The sequence below is a fragment of the Hesperophylax consimilis genome, chromosome 1, assembly GCF_061612785.1.
Source record: "Hesperophylax consimilis isolate HC1 chromosome 1, BYU_Hcon_1.0, whole genome shotgun sequence".
Lineage (NCBI taxonomy): Eukaryota > Metazoa > Arthropoda > Insecta > Trichoptera > Limnephilidae > Hesperophylax > Hesperophylax consimilis.
Genome location: NC_142836.1, coordinates 41,016,850 through 41,036,352, shown reverse-complemented (window position 1 = coordinate 41,036,352; position 19,503 = coordinate 41,016,850). Strand labels below are relative to the sequence as shown.

At 38.3% G+C, this 19,503-nt stretch overlaps 1 protein-coding gene across 9 annotated transcripts in view; it reads left to right on the top strand.

Annotated features, from left to right (window-relative positions):
• LOC149426899 (uncharacterized) overlaps positions 1 to 17,843 on the top strand; it is a 61,128-nt gene extending 43,285 nt beyond the window's left edge. For all 9 annotated transcript variants that reach the window (XM_089634069.1, XM_089634049.1, XM_089634038.1 and 6 more), the window contains 9 exons: positions 2,337 to 3,923; positions 8,394 to 8,528; positions 9,454 to 9,628; positions 13,354 to 13,581; positions 13,839 to 14,025; positions 14,584 to 14,722; positions 15,094 to 15,341; positions 15,891 to 16,024; positions 16,218 to 17,843. In XM_089634069.1, the coding sequence (XP_089490195.1) occupies positions 2,337 to 3,923; positions 8,394 to 8,528; positions 9,454 to 9,628; positions 13,354 to 13,581; positions 13,839 to 14,025; positions 14,584 to 14,722; positions 15,094 to 15,341; positions 15,891 to 16,024; positions 16,218 to 17,420 (4,036 nt within the window). In that variant the 3' untranslated portion in view covers positions 17,421 to 17,843. The remainder of the gene's footprint in view (positions 1 to 2,336; positions 3,924 to 8,393; positions 8,529 to 9,453; positions 9,629 to 13,353; positions 13,582 to 13,838; positions 14,026 to 14,583; positions 14,723 to 15,093; positions 15,342 to 15,890; positions 16,025 to 16,217) is intronic.
• The last annotated feature ends 1,660 nt before the right edge of the window (positions 17,844 to 19,503 follow it).

Below are 19,503 nucleotides of genomic sequence, written 5' to 3'. Positions count from 1 at the left end.
TATCAATGACCAATAAATGACATTAAAAATTAAGACCAAATTAAAAAAAGGAAAATGCATAAAAATATAATATAAGCAGCATTTTTGTGGCATATTTACATGAGCGAGGAAATAAAGGTATGGTTTTGTGAAGAAGCTGATTTCGGTGTTGCAATCCCGCTATACAGGGTGTCCGGGGGTAAAGTGCAGTAACTTCGTGGGGGGATTCTACATGATCGTAGAAGTAAAAAAGATAAATAACTTTTTCCGAAATTCCAATTTTTTCTTTTTCATACAAAAAGACATACCTGCTAAAAAGCCATAGTGTAGGTGCAAACTTACCCGATAAATTCGCAAGTGTGAACGTGGCAACGTTGCATATTTGTGAGTGGCGCGTATCCATGGAAACCGCATGTGAATTGTAAACAATAACAACACAGAGTTCGCCGTATGTTTTGATATTTTACCAAATTCAAAAAGAGAACTGCACTAAAATCACGTTACACTTTTTATTATAAAAAATATTAATAACTAATTGAACACTTAACTAATTTCATCGCTTTTTACTAATTTAAAATATTTTCAAAATGTCCACCTTCTGCTTGTAGGCAAGTATGTAAACGTACAGTAATATTATTTATAATTAGTACATTGTGGCGTATTTCATCTGCGGCTTCGTGAATACGTAACCGGAGATCTTCGACGTTATTTACTTCTTTGGCGTAAACTTTATCCTTCATCGCACCCCAAAAGAAAAAATCTAACGGTGTCAAGTCTGGAGAACGCGCCGGCCATGGCGAAGTACTCCCTCGTCCAATCCAACGATCTGGGAATTGTTCGTCTAGGTAGCGACGAACGGCAAGTCCGAAATGTGGTGGAGCTCCATCCTGTTGAAACCACATTTCACGTCTTCTATTTAAATCAACTTCTTCCAAAAGAACGGGAAGGTCATTCTTCAAGAAATCCAGGTAATTTATTGAATTAAGCCTAGGTGGCAACACATGCGGTCCTATAATTTGATTGTTGATAATTCCAGCCCAAACGTTAACGGAAAATTGAACTTGATGGTGCAACTGCCTTACGGAGCGCGGGTTTTCTTCCGCCCATTCATGCAAGTTATGCAGGTTTATCACACCAGTTCTGTTGAACTGGGCCTCATCCGTCCAAAGGATGTTCCCAATGAAGTTCGGGTTATTAAGTTGCTTAGGAAGTAGCCACTGACAATATGCAATCCTTGATACGGGGTCACGTTCCAGTAGGCCTTGCACGCACCGATAATGGAACGGGTGCATTCCGTACGTCTTGAAGAGATCCCAGATAGAACTCTTAGGGACACCAGTCATTGCGGAAATTCTACGAAGCGACAATGTAGGATCATTTACAATTGTAGCCATGATGAAGTCTTCGTCCGCTATTGGTAAATTAATAGCATTGTTGTTTCGGGGTCTTCGGCCAATTCCTTGTTCGCGAATAAGTGCATGCGTTTGAACAAAAACACGAGAGTTGGGCACATTAGATTCGGAAAACGACGTGCATATTCCCGGCGCGCCGCTTCGGAATTTCCACCATGTAGTCCATAAAAATAATGAATATCTGCCCGTTCTTCGTTGGTAAAGCGAGGCATTGTCACAATAATTTAATATTAAAATTACGCACAAAAGAAACACATTTTTAACAGTTAGGTTACTCTTAAACTAAATAAAACTCGATGTTTAAGGAAAACACGCACCGAATAAAGATGTACTTTTTAGTAAGACTTAAACACTAGATAAAGACACTAAATTAACAAGTTTTTATTTAAATGAGACTTTTAACACTAGATAAATTAAATTTTCAAAGTTGTTTACTCCGCGCGTCAAATTAGGTGACACATTACATTCAAAGCACAGACGTTTGTTTACTGAATTACGATTTACTAATAGCGGGGGGTGCAGGAGGGGGTGCGGGGGACAGTTTACCAGCTGACCGACTGAATTCGGGTGCCGGGGGTAGCGGGTATTAGTTACCGGGGGGGCGCGGGATGTAGATTTGGCAACGACGAAAAAAATAATGCCGTCTACGCACTTCGGAGAAATTTTTCGTTATTAGCTTAAAAGTACACCTAAAAGTTGGAATTTCAGAAAAAGTTATTTATCTTTTTTACTCCTATACACCCTGTATATACTACCATTTTAAAGCCCGGGCTTGTAGCCGGGTGTCTTTCTTTGATCCTAAGGGGTTGTTGAAATAAGAGTGCCTTCTGGTCATTTGGAAATATGTCAATTATTATAATTTTTCCAAAAATATATATACCTATAAATTAAAACAAAAAGTATTGCATTAGGTAATAAGTTTATTGTTGATTTGGTAAATTTCAGCTCTCAGGAGAATATAGACAGTTCACTCAATGCTTCACCTCCACCCGTGGAAAGAATACGTGAGATGCTAAGTAAAGAAAAGTTGGATTTCGAGTCCTTACCCAGGAAAGGTCGGGAAGAGATAGATGATAGAAAAGGGAGAGATGGAAAAGATGTAAAGGACAGCAGAATTGACAGGGATGCCAAAGATGGTTTAGACGTCAGAGATGATAAGGACACCAGAGATGGTAAGGACACCAGAGATGGTAAGGATACCAAAGATGGTAAGGACACCAGAGATAGAAAGGACACCAGAGATGGTAAGGATACCAAAGATGGTAAGGACACCAGAGATGGTAAGGACACCAGAGATGGTAAGGATACCAAAGATGGTAAGGACACCAGAGATAGAAAGGACACCAGAGATGGTAAGGATACCAAAGATGGTAAGGACACCAGAGATAGTAAGGACACTAGAGATGCCAAAAATAATAGAGATGGTAGAGACACCAGAGACGGTAAGGACACCAGAGATGGTAGAGATGTCAAAGTTGGTAAGGATACCAGAGGTTGTAAGGACACCAGGGATGATAGATACAGCAAAGATGTCAGAGTTGATACAGACACCAGAGATGGTAAGGACACCAGAGATGGTAAAGACAGCAAAGAAAGTAGAGACGTCAGAGATGGTAGAGATATCAGAGATGGTAAGGATACCAAAGATGGTAAGGACACCAGATATAGAAAGGACACCAGAGATGGTAAGGATACCAAAGATGGTAAGTACACCAGAGATAGTAAGGACACTAGAGATGCCAAAAATAATAGAGATGGTAGAGACACCAGAGACGGTAAGGACACCAGAGATGGTAGAGATGTCAAAGTTGGTAAGGATACCAGAGGTTGTAAGGACACCAGGGATGATAGAGACAGCAAAGATGTCAGAGTTGATACAGACACCAGAGATGGTAAGGACACCAAAGATGGTAAAGACAGCAAAGAAAGTAGAGACGTCAGAGATGGTAGAGATATCAGAGATGGTAGAGTCACCAGACATGGTAAGGACACCAGAGATGGCAGACACGTCAGACATGATAAGGACCCCAGACATTGTACCGAAGCCAGAGGTGGTAGAGATAGCAGAGATGATAGAGAATTCAAAGATGGTAGAGACATCAGAGGCGGTAGAGACACCAAAGTTGGTAGAGACATCAGAGATGCTGGAGATACCAGAGATGGTAGAGACATGAGAGATAGCAGAGGTGCCACATATGATAAAGACACCAAAGATGGTAAGGATTGCAGAGATGGTGGGGATGGGGGTGATAATAATTGGAATTACCAGCCAAACAGACCAGATGAGAAGGAATCCAGACCTTGTATGAATAAGGAAATGCACTTTGAGTCTCCTCTGAAAAATAGTTGCGGCAGATATGCAAGCGATGGTAGGGACACCAGAGATGGTAGAAACAGCAGAGATGGTAGGGATGAGGGAGATAATAAGAGAAACTACCAGCCAAACAGACCAGCGGGAAACGAATTTAGACCTTCTTGGAATAAGGCAAGACGCTTTGTTTCCCCCCCGATAAATTCCACAGCAGGAGACGAGTGAGTTTTTTTTATTGTCACTTTACAGCAGTTATGCATAAAATGTTTAGCAGCCGTTTTGTTTTTCAAACCTTTTCGGCCACATAGAGTATGAGTCATTGCCACAACAAAAGCAGGCATTATTATTATTTAGTAACTTTTCAGAAGAGTCAGATAAATTTTTTTTGTGCCTGATTCTTATAAATTTTATTACATGTTTCGCTAATAGATCAAAAAATGCCACTAAGCTTGCTGGCAGATTGGTGCTCATTGCCAGGTGCCGGGCGGTAACCGTCCTGTTATGTCAGATGTCACACTTCAAATACTGTAAAATTGTTATAATACCTCCAACTTCAGACATTTTCCTTACTTTCTGATGGCCTTATGCTACACTAGCACCGCCTAGCGGCGCGAGTTCTGTGGGTTTGTTTCCCCACTTATTCCCTACTGTATACCACATTGTTACTGTTAAAAAACTTCATTATATAGACTTCAATTTGACTTTGTCTCTCATTTCAGTGCAGAGATATTGCGTTTAATCTTCCTCTGGTGTCCCCCCCACTTATTCCCTACTGTATACCACATTGGTACTGTTAAAAAACTTCATTATATAGACTTCAATTTGACTTTGTCTCTCATTTCAGTGCAGAGATATTGCGTTTAATCTTCCTCTGGTGTCCCCCCCACTTATTCCCTACTGTATACCACATTGTTACTGTTAAAAAACTTCATTATATAGACTTCAATTTGACTTTGTCTCTCATTTCAGTGCAGAGATATTGCGTTTAATCTTCCTCTGGTGTCCCCCCCACTTATTCCCTACTGTATACCACATTGGTACTGTTAAAAAACTTCATTATATAGACTTCAATTTGACTTTGTCTCTCATTTCAGTGCAGAGATATTGCGTTTAATCTTCCTCTGGTGTCCCCCCCACTTATTCCCTACTGTATACCACATTGTTACTGTTAAAAAACTTCATTATATAGACTTCAATTTGACTTTGTCTCTCATTTCAGTGCAGAGATATTGCGTTTAATCTTCCTCTGGTGTCCCCCCCACTTATTCCCTACTGTATACCACATTGTTACTGTTAAAAAACTTCATTATATAGACTTCAATTTGACTTTGTCTCTCATTTCAGTGCAGAGATATTGCGTTTAATCTTCCTCTGGTGTCCCCCCCACTTATTCCCTACTGTATACCACATTGGTACTGTTAAAAAACTTCATTATATAGACTTCAATTTGACTTTGTCTCTCATTTCAGTGCAGAGATATTGCGTTTAATCTTCCTCTGGTGTCCCCCCCACTTATTCCCTACTGTATACCACATTGTTACTGTTAAAAAACTTCATTATATAGACTTCAATTTGACTTTGTCTCTCATTTCAGTGCAGAGATATTGCGTTTAATCTTCCTCTGGTGTCCCCCCCACTTATTCCCTACTGTATACCACATTGGTACTGTTAAAAAACTTCATTATATAGACTTCAATTTGACTTTGTCTCTCATTTCAGTGCAGAGATATTGCGTTTAATCTTCCTCTGGTGTCCCCCCCACTTATTCCCTACTGTATACCACATTGTTACTGTTAAAAAACTTCATTATATAGACTTCAATTTGACTTTGTCTCTCATTTCAGTGCAGAGATATTGCGTTTAATCTTCCTCTGGTGTCCCCCCCACTTATTCCCTACTGTATACCACATTGGTACTGTTAAAAAACTTCATTATATAGACTTCAATTTGACTTTGTCTCTCATTTCAGTGCAGAGATATTGCGTTTAATCTTCCTCTGGTGTCCCCCCCACTTATTCCCTACTGTATACCACATTGTTACTGTTAAAAAACTTCATTATATAGACTTCAATTTGACTTTGTCTCTCATTTCAGTGCAGAGATATTGCGTTTAATCTTCCTCTGGTGTCCCCCCCACTTATTCCCTACTGTATACCACATTGGTACTGTTAAAAAACTTCATTATATAGACTTCAATTTGACTTTGTCTCTCATTTCAGTGCAGAGATATTGCGTTTAATCTTCCTCTGGTGTCCCCCCCACTTATTCCCTACTGTATACCACATTGTTACTGTTAAAAAACTTCATTATATAGACTTCAATTTGACTTTGTCTCTCATTTCAGTGCAGAGATATTGCGTTTAATCTTCCTCTGGTGTCCCCCCCACTTATTCCCTACTGTATACCACATTGTTACTGTTAAAAAACTTCATTATATAGACTTCAATTTGACTTTGTCTCTCATTTCAGTGCAGAGATATTGCGTTTAATCTTCCTCTGGTGTCCCCCCCACTTATTCCCTACTGTATACCACATTGGTACTGTTAAAAAACTTCATTATATAGACTTCAATTTGACTTTGTCTCTCATTTCAGTGCAGAGATATTGCGTTTAATCTTCCTCTGGTGTCCCCCCCACTTATTCCCTACTGTATACCACATTGTTACTGTTAAAAAACTTCATTATATAGACTTCAATTTGACTTTGTCTCTCATTTCAGTGCAGAGATATTGCGTTTAATCTTCCTCTGGTGTCCCCCCCACTTATTCCCTACTGTATACCACATTGGTACTGTTAAAAAACTTCATTATATAGACTTCAATTTGACTTTGTCTCTCATTTCAGTGCAGAGATATTGCGTTTAATCTTCCTCTGGTGTCCCCCCCACTTATTCCCTACTGTATACCACATTGTTACTGTTAAAAAACTTCATTATATAGACTTCAATTTGACTTTGTCTCTCATTTCAGTGCAGAGATATTGCGTTTAATCTTCCTCTGGTGTCCCCCCCACTTATTCCCTACTGTATACCACATTGGTACTGTTAAAAAACTTCATTATATAGACTTCAATTTGACTTTGTCTCTCATTTCAGTGCAGAGATATTGCGTTTAATCTTCCTCTGGTGTCCCCCCCACTTATTCCCTACTGTATACCACATTGGTACTGTTAAAAAACTTCATTATATAGACTTCAATTTGACTTTGTCTCTCATTTCAGTGCAGAGATATTGCGTTTAATCTTCCTCTGGTGTCCCCCCCACTTATTCCCTACTGTATACCACATTGTTACTGTTAAAAAACTTCATTATATAGACTTCAATTTGACTTTGTCTCTCATTTCAGTGCAGAGATATTGCGTTTAATCTTCCTCTGGTGTCCCCCCCACTTATTCCCTACTGTATACCACATTGTTACTGTTAAAAAACTTCATTATATAGACTTCAATTTGACTTTGTCTCTCATTTCAGTGCAGAGATATTGCGTTTAATCTTCCTCTGGTGTCCCCCCCACTTATTCCCTACTGTATACCACATTGGTACTGTTAAAAAACTTCATTATATAGACTTCAATTTGACTTTGTCTCTCATTTCAGTGCAGAGATATTGCGTTTAATCTTCCTCTGGTGTCCCCCCCACTTATTCCCTACTGTATACCACATTGTTACTGTTAAAAAACTTCATTATATAGACTTCAATTTGACTTTGTCTCTCATTTCAGTGCAGAGATATTGCGTTTAATCTTCCTCTGGTGTCCCCCCCACTTATTCCCTACTGTATACCACATTGTTACTGTTAAAAAACTTCATTATATAGACTTCAATTTGACTTTGTCTCTCATTTCAGTGCAGAGATATTGCGTTTAATCTTCCTCTGGTGTCCCCCCCACTTATTCCCTACTGTATACCACATTGGTACTGTTAAAAAACTTCATTATATAGACTTCAATTTGACTTTGTCTCTCATTTCAGTGCAGAGATATTGCGTTTAATCTTCCTCTGGTGTCCCCCCCACTTATTCCCTACTGTATACCACATTGTTACTGTTAAAAAACTTCATTATATAGACTTCAATTTGACTTTGTCTCTCATTTCAGTGCAGAGATATTGCGTTTAATCTTCCTCTGGTGTCCCCCCCACTTATTCCCTACTGTATACCACATTGGTACTGTTAAAAAACTTCATTATATAGACTTCAATTTGACTTTGTCTCTCATTTCAGTGCAGAGATATTGCGTTTAATCTTCCTCTGGTGTCCCCCCCACTTATTCCCTACTGTATACCACATTGGTACTGTTAAAAAACTTCATTATATAGACTTCAATTTGACTTTGTCTCTCATTTCAGTGCAGAGATATTGCGTTTAATCTTCCTCTGGTGTCCCCCCCACTTATTCCCTACTGTATACCACATTGGTACTGTTAAAAAACTTCATTATATAGACTTCAATTTGACTTTGTCTCTCATTTCAGTGCAGAGATATTGCGTTTAATCTTCCTCTGGTGTCCCCCCCACTTATTCCCTACTGTATACCACATTGTTACTGTTAAAAAACCACATTTTCTCGACTTTAATTCGATACCGTATCTCATTCCAGTGCCGAGATAATGCGTAATAATGATAAAAACATCGAGAAATAATATGTATACATTTCATGAACCGCAGAAGGAATAATGCTTCTTGTTTAATTCTAGTGGCTCAGACTTCTTACCATGGGACGATGATAATGACAGAGTTGTGCCCAACTCAAGAAAAGGTGAATCCTTCTCACGAGATTCTAAGAGTGCGTCGATTCGTGGGAGAAATGTTATTTCAGCAGAACGAGAGAGGTTTGTATTCTTCTTACTTGTGTTCTTGAAATGGACAGTAAATGAACACCTACTCAAGTGAATTGAGTCCTTGTTGAACTGGTGAATATGTATACAGATTAGTCTACATAATATGATAATATCATAACATATTACAATGCAATTGCGGAGTTGACAGCCTGTTCATGTGTGTGCCATGTTCTTCTGTATGTGATTCACCAGCAGCTATCATCTATCATGCTAATATGTTGTTTCTCTAAAACACACATTTGGGTAGATTTTGTTAGAATTCGGGTACTTTCTAATTACTAACCATATACTTTGTTAACATTTTTTTTTATTTCAAATAAGGAATTATACAATTTGTCCAAAGAAACGTCACCATCTTTTTTCAAATTTTCTTCAAGCAGGTAGGTACAAATACATTTACAGACCAACGAAATGCAAAACGGTAGAGTTAAAACAGGACTATATTTTCACAAACTATGGATACCATTGTAAGGTGTAGAAAATTTAAAGTTTATTTTTTATCGTTAAAGAAGTGTAATTTTAATATTTTCATTTGAAATTATTGATATGAAAAACAGCACATTCTGAAACAGTTCCAACTGGCTACAACGTCATTATGACATAGAAACTGCCAATGTCTGATAAGAAGCAAGTCACCAACGTTGCCTGACGTGACGTTAACGCTGCCGAATTCACGAAAAACAAACATGTCATTTTGGCGGCAAATCGAAAATGGCACATTATTCATCAGCATAAAAATACCTTCATATCGGAATTTTTTTTGAGAATAACCAAAAGCAGTGAAAATACCCAATTAGTTAAAGACATGTTCACAGCAGGTTTATTGCCTCAAAAACATGGAAGACTAATAAGTAAAGAAAGGTAATGTTAATACCTCAACAATATTTTTTAATCTTTTTTATCTTGTTCATTTCAGGAGCTTTGGTCGATCTTCCAAGCCGGCTGAAAAAAAAAAATCTAAATTCAAAAGTGATAAAATGGACATAAACGTCATTTCGGTTCTCCGCTTTCTCACGGCTCTGGAGAATTATCTTGGAAGTTTGGGACCCAAAATTGTTGAGCTTTTTGCTGTCGCCCTGAGAATGGAGAAGGTATTTTTCATTCCCTACTTGTTAACCTTTACATACCTGAATGTAAAAATCACGTATCACTTTTAGGGGAGTCTCTAGGGTCGTGTTTTTTTTGTATAAGGCAATTCACCCTAAAAAGAGTGCTTTGTGCCATTAGAGTTAAGATATATGGTTAAACTTTAGTGGATTATCTATAAGGGAACAGGACATATCATATATTAAAAGATAGAATTGAATATAGGCGAGAGTTGTTGAGGGACAGCAAATAAGGAATACTAAAGAGAGACTGGTGGGTGATTTTAATAAGCAAACGATTCCTGCCTTTGAAAGAAGAATGGATTTTACAATTGAAGAAGACATGGTCAAGAGTCTCCTCCTTTTCACCACACCGGCAGAATTAACTCTCGAGTACCCTAATTTTAAACAAATGAGCAGCAATAGAGCAGTGGCCAATTCCCATTCTCGAGATACAGGAAATAAATCTTTTGGATTTTTTTTTTACCGTGGAACCAAGGTTGGTTCCAAACCATGGAAGTTGGAATATGATTTTTGTATTCCAACATAGAAAGATCCAGTTCGGGTTTTCGCATCTGTCAAATTTTCTTCCCAGGAACGAGACATGTTGAATTTAAGAAATAAGAATAAAATTGATAGCATCAAACGGGGTACTGTAAATAGGAAGTATTGGATTATCTTGTAGGTTTTGTAGGGAAGAAGACAGAGATGTGAATGAAAGAAAACTTTTTAGTAGGAGAGAGAATCAATCTCTATCTATTATTTTTTTTTTTATGTGACACCTCACAAGAGTGTCCCTGCCTGTGCAGTGTACAGACAGGGGAACTATGTCACCACCCGGTTGGGCGGCGTTGTGAGGCGGAATAAGGTAGGGGCTGTAGGAAGGGATTTGTTAATGCGGGCCTTGAAGAGGCTCGGATTATAGGACGGAGGAAAAACAGATGCCGGTAGCTCGTTCCACATACGAGCCGACTTACACAAAAACGAGTCGTAAAAACGGCCCGTTCTCATGAAGCCAACGTCAACCGTGAACGGGTGTTCAGTTCGTGTCCGTCGAGTTTCGCGCACGTGCACCGGTGCATCAGGAATCAATGCTGCTAGCTCCTTGGAGCAGGCTCCATTGAAATACCTGTAGAACAGACACAGCATGCCTACATTGCGTCTATGCATTAGAGAAGGCAATCGGTCTTATCCTCTTTCTGTTGTTCAAATGCTGAACAAACGATCGAGACTCTCTTCCAAAGAGTGACACAACAAAGATAACACTTTGAAGATATCTATCCGCGAGGAATTGTCTTCTCAAAAATAAGGGAGGATCTACACATTCTACCTGGAGAGAATTAATTGGAGAAGATTTCATTGCCCCAATAATCATTCTGAGCACTTTTGATTAGATTCTTTCAAGTTTTTTATCCAGATATTTAGGAAGTAGGTCGAAAAGAAATGTGCCATAATCCAAGTGACTTAGAACGAGGGAATTATACATTAGTTTAAGAATAGTCGGATGGGATCCCCACCATACTCTGGAAACAACAGCTCGCATCATATTAAGCCCCTTTTCACACTCAGCATAAATGTTCTGAATATGCGGGAGCCAGGAAAACTTACATAAAATTAGGCCAAGAAATTTCATTTGCTTAGCGATTTGTAGAGGGACATTAACAAAAGAGACTATAAAATGGGGCAGTTTTCTTTTGCATGTAAAAGCCACTACCTTAGTTTTAGAGGGTTTTTAATTCATTCCATTTGTCAACAACCAAATTTTAATATTATGCAAGGCCAAATTTAATTCCTTCGTAGCATGCGATACATTTTTGTGTGATAAATATATAAGAAAATCGTCCAAAAAATAAAGTCGCTTGATCGATGAAGGGATTACAACGTCTAATTAACTTATATAAATTTTTGACAGGTCGGTGGCCGAGTTGACATCGCGTTTGGGTCCCACTCAGGCGTAGTGTGTTCAATTCCTCGGCTGGCTAAGTCCTCCTTCACAACACAAGCAAAATTTTCAGCTTACTGTGGTGGTAGTAGGAGATTTTCATATATTGTCAGGTTATTCGTAACCCTGGTATGTTTGTCTTTTAAAAAAAAAAAGAAAGTGCTCACGGGAACTACCAGTAAACTGTCTCCGACCTTATATAAATATGAAATAATAATCGACTGTACAGACCCCTGGGGTAGCCCTTTCCATAGTTTGCACTACAATATTTTTGAGGAAGAGTGGATAATAATGGATGTGTCTGTTAGCAAGTTGATAATAAATTGAACTAATTTTTCTTTCAAAATATCAATTTTGTAATACTTTATAATCAATCCTGTTTCAAACATTTTATTAATTGAGGATAAGAAATATTCAATCGACATGTCAGAGAATGCTTTAAAGAAGCTATATAATATTCCATCAGGACCTGGAGAAGAGTCTGATAGGGAATTAATTTCTCGTTTTAATTCACTAACTGAGAAAGGGGAGTCTAGCCAGTTACAATGAGATGGATATGAAATAAAAGTGGCCATTTCTTCACATCTGGTAACTGAAGGAGGGGCAATCTTATCAGCAAAACCTATAATAAATTCTTTTGGAATTAACATTACGCTTTGGAATGGATTTTTCTGCTGCTTTTATTACCATACTAGGAAATAATTCACATTGTTCACAATTTCACAGTGTTCTGATGTTCCCAAGAGAAGACTTCGCAGAGTCAACAGAGAGTCTAATTTGGAAGAAAAAGTTCTCCAGTTCGCATCTTTCATTTTAAATTTGAAATTATTGTTGTAAGGAATGCGAGGTGGTTAGATGGTGAAAGATAATTATAATAGGGAAATGGTCACTGGAAAGGGGGTGTTTAAGCATGTTCCAAGAACATTTATGTATCACCGAAGATAGTTGTGTCTCTTAATATTCCTTTTGCCTTTTTCAGTATCACTAGGATTACCTAAATTATAGAGTATGTGATGATGTGATAACAATTTAGATATAGCACACACTCTGGTTTGGGGGATGTGTATTACCCCCATCCTGTGCGGAAGATTTTTATAGTGTTACATATTATTAAAGGTTTTAATTGTCCATGTTTTCTGGCCACTTACTTTTGACGGGTTAAAATTAAAATTATCCATTTTTGGTTATTTGGCCATTAATTTTTTTTTTGTTCACAGACTTAAAATAAGTTTTTAACGATATCTGAGCTTCATGACCTTATTTATTTATTTATACGGTGATGACCATGGCAGCTTATTTTGCTGTCATCAGAATTATGATACATGAAGAGACATCGGAACCATAGATAAAAAAATAAAACTTTCACGGAACTTGAAAATTAACTTTGAAATTTGATAAATTATTCAAATTCTGAACACTATCAAATTTCAACATTCATTTTCGGGTTCTTTGAAAGTCCTATTCAAGTTCTGTTATATGATTATAGGCTAGTGGCTTGACAGAACTGAAATAATAACTGAACTTGAAAAAAAATTCACAGAACTTAAAAATTAACTTTGAAAATTGAAAAAATCGTTCAAATTCCCGTCCTTAGTGTTTTTCATCCTCTTCACAGTTGTTGGCACTTTCTACTCCCAACATGTCTACATATGGTGTTTCTTGAGGTGGCAGTGTCCTGTCAATAATCCTAGCTCCCTCAGTGAGTTCCTATCAATATTGAGTATATATTCGTTTGGCTTGTTTGGGATTAGAATCCCCTATGAACTATTAAACTTTGTTGTATTTCCAGGACAAGCCAAACTCTTCTGGTGATATCCTGCTGGACGACACGCACAGTGTGTTGTTTGAGACGGTGAAGGAGAAGCTGAAGGGGCAGCTGCTGGCCGGCCTGGTGGAGAGCAACGCCGTGCAAGCCACCAAGACCGCCATCCAATACACGGCCTCCCTGCTGCACAAGGGCACCCAGCTGGCCGCCACCAAGAAACTGATGGAGGAACAGGAGAAAATCAAGTTAAAGGTTGCTCCTTATTATATGAGAAATATTATTTTTGTTAACGTTAAAGAGTGAACAATCATTTCCTCAAAACTACTTACTCCAATTACAGGGAAACTCGTTTATGACATTTTCCAAGGGATGGGAAATAAATTTAGAAAACTTCTTATTTGGGAAAAATTATTATTCCTTCCAGGGATCGAAAAACAGGAAAAAATATTTAAAATAATTTTTAATATACTCGATTTGGGTAATAATGTATTTGATTGTTTTGTCCACAGCATATGCCCATGAAGGTAGAAGGTATCGGCAAGATGGAGAAGGCCGCCATCGCCAAGCAGATTGCGGCTGCGCTGATCGCCCAAGGGAAGACCAGCGTCACCGCGGGGCAGCTGGAGACTCTGGTCAACGCAGTCGTGGGGATGGCCAACACCGCACATACCACTGAGAAGCCTGCAGATCCCGTTGGTTAGTTGTAACTTGACCTTAGCATTACCTGCTATTCCAGAAGAATGAAAGTGCAGACAGCTTATGTATTATGCAGAAACTGCTGGCCACAGACAAACAGCTAACAACTACCTACCGCTAGTGAATACCATCCCAGATGTGTCTATTCTCAACTTGGACAGGTCACATTTCTTCAACTTGCTTACTTTACTTGTGCATTGTGTGTCCACTACGGTGATCTCAATTGTTTAATCTCTAGGGTTGTAATTGCACGGTGTAGTTGAATATGGTCAATTTTTTTAAATCATTACAGTTTTCTTTTTGCATTAATTAAACACTGTGCCTGAATTACTACCCATCTTGTAGAACTTTATTTATTTGTGTGACTGGACACCAAATGCCAATAATCGGGGGCATTATTGTTTCCATCTCTTGTTAAAATTTAAAAAATTACTCATTTTTAATAAGTATTTCACTTTCGTGGCAGTAATACACACACACATTTGTTTTTAAATTAACCTCTCTGTATTACATGTTGATAAATTTGTGTTGATGTGATGTATTTTCTTTTAATTGTAGGATTATCGATGAAACTGACAAATTCCAGCATAGAAAAGATGCCCATTCTGACAACCCTCCAGGTGAAAGATTTGAGCAAGGAAGCAGACAGCTCCAGCACTAATGCACTTCAGATGTTGCAGTCTGCCTATACACAAAAGTATGTCCATAGCAAACTAACACCATACATATATTCAATTCATCATCCCTGTACTATGTGTATCTTCTAATATCCAATTGCTTTTTACATATATTGTGAAATACTAACATTACACAAACATTACCTCATGAAAAATGGGTCATGTCTGTACACATTTTTGTATTCTGACCCAATTTGTTCAATGTTTGTGTAAACGCAACGCAGGAGACCCACCTTAATGGATGGTTGTTTCCTTAGCAGGGGTGGACGGGCTTCTCCGGTGTCACCTGCGACGGTGCCACTGGATGAGCCGACGGGAATGGAAGGGCTGAGTGATGGGGACTTGAAATACTAATTATTGTAAATGTAATGGATGGTTGATTTGTTGGCAGTGCTGGACAGGCCTCACCGGTGACGGTGCCACCGGATGAAATGACGGGAATCGAAGGGCTGAGTGACACAGACTTAAAAACCCTCTTGCAAAACTTCAAGGACCTGTCCTCTGACGAGCAGCACGGACTGATCACCTACTTGAAGAAGCTCGAATTCAAGGAGCCCAGGAGTGTGGACAAATTGAAAATGTTTGCCAATCTGAAAAAGCACCCATTAGAAAAATTAGACGTGGAGCTGGATAACCTTGGTAACATTATTTTTCTTTTTAGAAACTGTTGTATTATACTATTTGTAAATTCCATTACGAAATATTCAGACTAGTCGACTTTTGTTGCTTTGATTAGGTATAACCAACATGATTATGTATTTTTATTTATATTTTTAAATACATCTATGTATTTGAATTTCACTTTCGTTTTCGTGAATCATTGCAAATGTTGGAGGTGGAAACTAAACCATTTCCTGACACCCGATCAAGCTGAAACTCGGCAGATAGACTCGTTGTTGATGACAATGCATTCTATCAATTTTTGGGAACACACATTTCTCTGAAATTCATTGACATTACAGCAGTTAAAATACGCAAAACATATACATGTTAATATACATAATATTAATATAGTTATATACGTCTTATACAATCTGGTTTCGGCTCGGTTGGTAGAGTTGTCGACTCCAGTCCCTGGGTACGAACGTTCAGTCCTCAGTCAAAAAAAACTCATTTTGAAATAGATGTTTTATAGTACAAAAAAACTTCTTTAAAGGGTTAATTTTTTAATAAATATAATAATTTCAGATGAAAAAAAAACGAGTATATCTTCAAGTAGAGAACAAGATGAGAACAAAGTCAGTAACAAACCAGCCTCCGTGGAGAAAGTGGAAACCAAACCCAAGGATAGTGATGATGAGGATGATTATACATTTGATGAGGTAAATATATTTAAATACATGCATATTTCGTCCACACACTGTAGAAGAAGTACATAATTTTAGACAATTTAACTGTCATTAGGTACTGCTCGAGCTACCATCTCTCATTGGAGTAAATATGTAATAGATTATTCGAAAATAAGAGTTAATTGTATAATAATGAATGTACTTTTATTTATTTGCATTTTTACAGGTGATTAAATCAGCTTCTAAAAAGGTAAAAGAGAAACAGATGCAAGATGAACTGGAAGTCATCAATAAAACATTGAAGGAAACCAGCGATGCGAAAACTGCTGCTTTGGATACGCAATCAATCATATCTAATTTAATGGTATCTTTCAAGCAAGGGCAAGGGGGCGAAGTGGCTCCCAGCCCACTTGAAGACAGTATGGCTGGGGACCGCAATGCAGAAAACATTGCCAGGGTATTGAGTCTCATCGGCTGTATGGCTGGACAAGATGCTCCAGCCCCCACTCCTGCAAAAGCACCACTTCAACCCTTGTCTACGCAGCCACCCCCTCCGCCTCCAACCCTCTCTGAAGCTTTGCAAATACCCAATCAAAACATTACCGCTAACGAAAAATTCAATCAAAACATGCACGCAGATGAAACATCCAACTTCAACATGCAATCTCAATCTGCCATGAATCAAGATCACTATGACAGAAACATGCAAGCAGATGAAACATCAAACTTCAATATGCAAGCTCAATCTACCATGAATCAAGATCACTATGACAGAAACATGCAAGCAGATGAAACATCAAACTTCAATATGCAAGCTCAATCTGCCATGAATCAAGATCACTATGACAGAAACATGCAAGCAGATGAAACATCAAACTTCAATATGCAAGCTCAATCTGCCATGAATCAAGATCACTATGACAGAAACCACTACCCCGAGTCTTCTCAATTCCCACATTCCATGCGCAACCACAACCCTGACACTGAATACCCCAACATGTTGCAAAGAGGCAATCGGGTTGATTTTCCTGGCGATTTTGGAGGTCAACACCAGCACAAAGAAATGGGCTATGCTCAAAATCAAGTGTTTGGTAATGGTAATTCCAGACCCTTTCCAGCCAGCATGAACCGAGGAAATCAGTACCCTGATGACATGAGAGCTGCTTACGGACACAATGCAGTTGGCGGCGGCAACTATCAGGATATGTACAATGGTGAACGCTCCTGGAATAAAGACCAACATAGAATGTTACCGTCTAATCAATTTAGGGACAGACCGCCGGTGGAAGAGGATTATTACAACTCTGGCTATGACAACCTTCCTATGAACAATTTCAGGGGGCACAATAGAAATATGAATCATGGAAATTTTGGCGGGAGAGGAATGATGCGTGGTCGTGGAAACATGGATTGGAGGATGAGGAACTAATCCACGATCGTAAAAACATTCACTGGAGGGAAACATGAACTGAAGGGGGTTGTTCATGAGAAACTAATCTGATAAATTTGAAAACTCTACAATAATTTCGCTGTAATGCAATTTTTATACCACACACATCTGCCCTTATGATGAACACTGTAACACTGTCCAAAATGTTGCCTGAAGAAGGAAGTAGTGCAACACGGCATAAAACCCCAAAAATAAATCATGTTGATGCAGACCTTTCTAAATGAAAGTTCATGAGCTATAGATATATTTACATTTATTTAGGTTAAGTGACATCGGTCTGTTTATTATTTGTAGGTTTTTTTAGTTGCCATGAATGAGTTAATATAATGTAATACATACTTATTTATTTTTCATGTTTGTAGAATTATAATTGATGTATTCTGTTGTGAAAAGATTAAACGAATTTAAATATCAAAATACTTTATTTTTTTCCTTTGTCCCATGAATTATGGACAAAAAATTTAAATCAAGTCAAATAACTAGCTGCAAACTAATTACAGGTGTTTCCCTTGTTTACCAAAAAAAGGAAATGTTAACTCTGCCCAGAGCTGGTGGGATTATGGCCAGGGTTAAACTTCCGCCAAGCCTATCCCAGGGACCTTATCTTGGGTGCTAGGTGCCAAAATGGTACATATTGAAGACACAAGACAAGAAGGAGGCCTCAGTTGGGTGTCAAAATGATACACATTGAGGAAAAATAAAAAATCTTAATCATTGCCACACATGGTGCCGGAAACTCGTAGTATAAGTGGAAAACTGGTGTCAACATCACATTTAAGCCTGAGACACACCACGATATATATATTTGTGGCTTGGCCTATTTCAGCATATTGCTCGCCATACATTCCCATTGGTAGTCTATGGCGAGCCATATGCTGAAATAGGCCAAGCCATGATGCATATGGCGTAATGTGTCGCCTACTTTAGAGTCGATTTTGTCAAACTTTTTTTTTTTTGATCTCTCGTTTTAGAGAAAATCGAATCTAAAGTTGGAATTTTAGAGGTTGAATTTGAAAAAAAACAGTCGCTACAATTATTCGAAACCTAGATACACCTGTCTCCAAAATTTTTAAACCCCTGCCGAAAAAAAGGAAAAAAAAAACAAGAAATGTTCAGATTAAAAGAAGGCTTCGCTGCGTGAAGCAGATTCACCGGTTTCCTGCTTGTACTACGAGTTTCTGGACATCATGTAAAGGGTGGGGAACATCTTTCAAGGTTTATCAATGTGAAAATAGAAATATGTGATGGAAAATTGGAAATTGGTACTTATGTGAAGTGTAATTTTTTGCTTTAAAAACAATGAACAATAAATGAAATGTATAGGTATTTTTTAACTGTAAATAATTTTTCTAGGTACACTATATATTAGTAGTTCAAAATAGTTTGGAACACCCCCTGCAGTCCCCTTTTACCCCGCAATAAGCGCCTGGCGAAATGAAATCCTACAGGGCCCTGTATTAGGCATTAGGTATTATCTGCTCCTTGGCAAGTTGGCGTCTGAAGTGGACTTCTCCAATTGTGCCCGCACAGGTCCAGCTCTTGTCCTACGGTACAGTACACCACTACGCAAGCAAGAATCTCTAAAATGATATTACTTATGTACTTACCTTGTTTCCGCCTGCCTAATAAGGAACTCCAGTCCTTTTTAATTGGAGCTCCAATATTTAAAATAATATTCAAAGTTTTCATTTTTCGGGTCTTCCCAAATCTGTGGTTTGTTTGATGCCACAAGGAGCCTGTGTTTTATTTCAACAGGCACTGTATTTTGTATGGCGATGTCGAGAGTCGAGACGTTTTTATTCTTAAGTTTAACCGCTTTTAATATTGAAGAGCACTACGTAAAATGTCAGCATCTCATCACTACTGTTATTGTATCGTACGAAAGTGCAAAAATAATCCATGTATTATATTGGTTTTCCAATGGGCATGTAGAGCAAATGAGCGAAGAAAGGAGTGTAAGGAGAATCTACTATGCAAATGTGAATGGTAGCAGAAGTCGGGGACGCCCGAGGAAGACACCAACCAAGTGAATCAGATACTTGAGTCGGGCCATGTCAAGAGT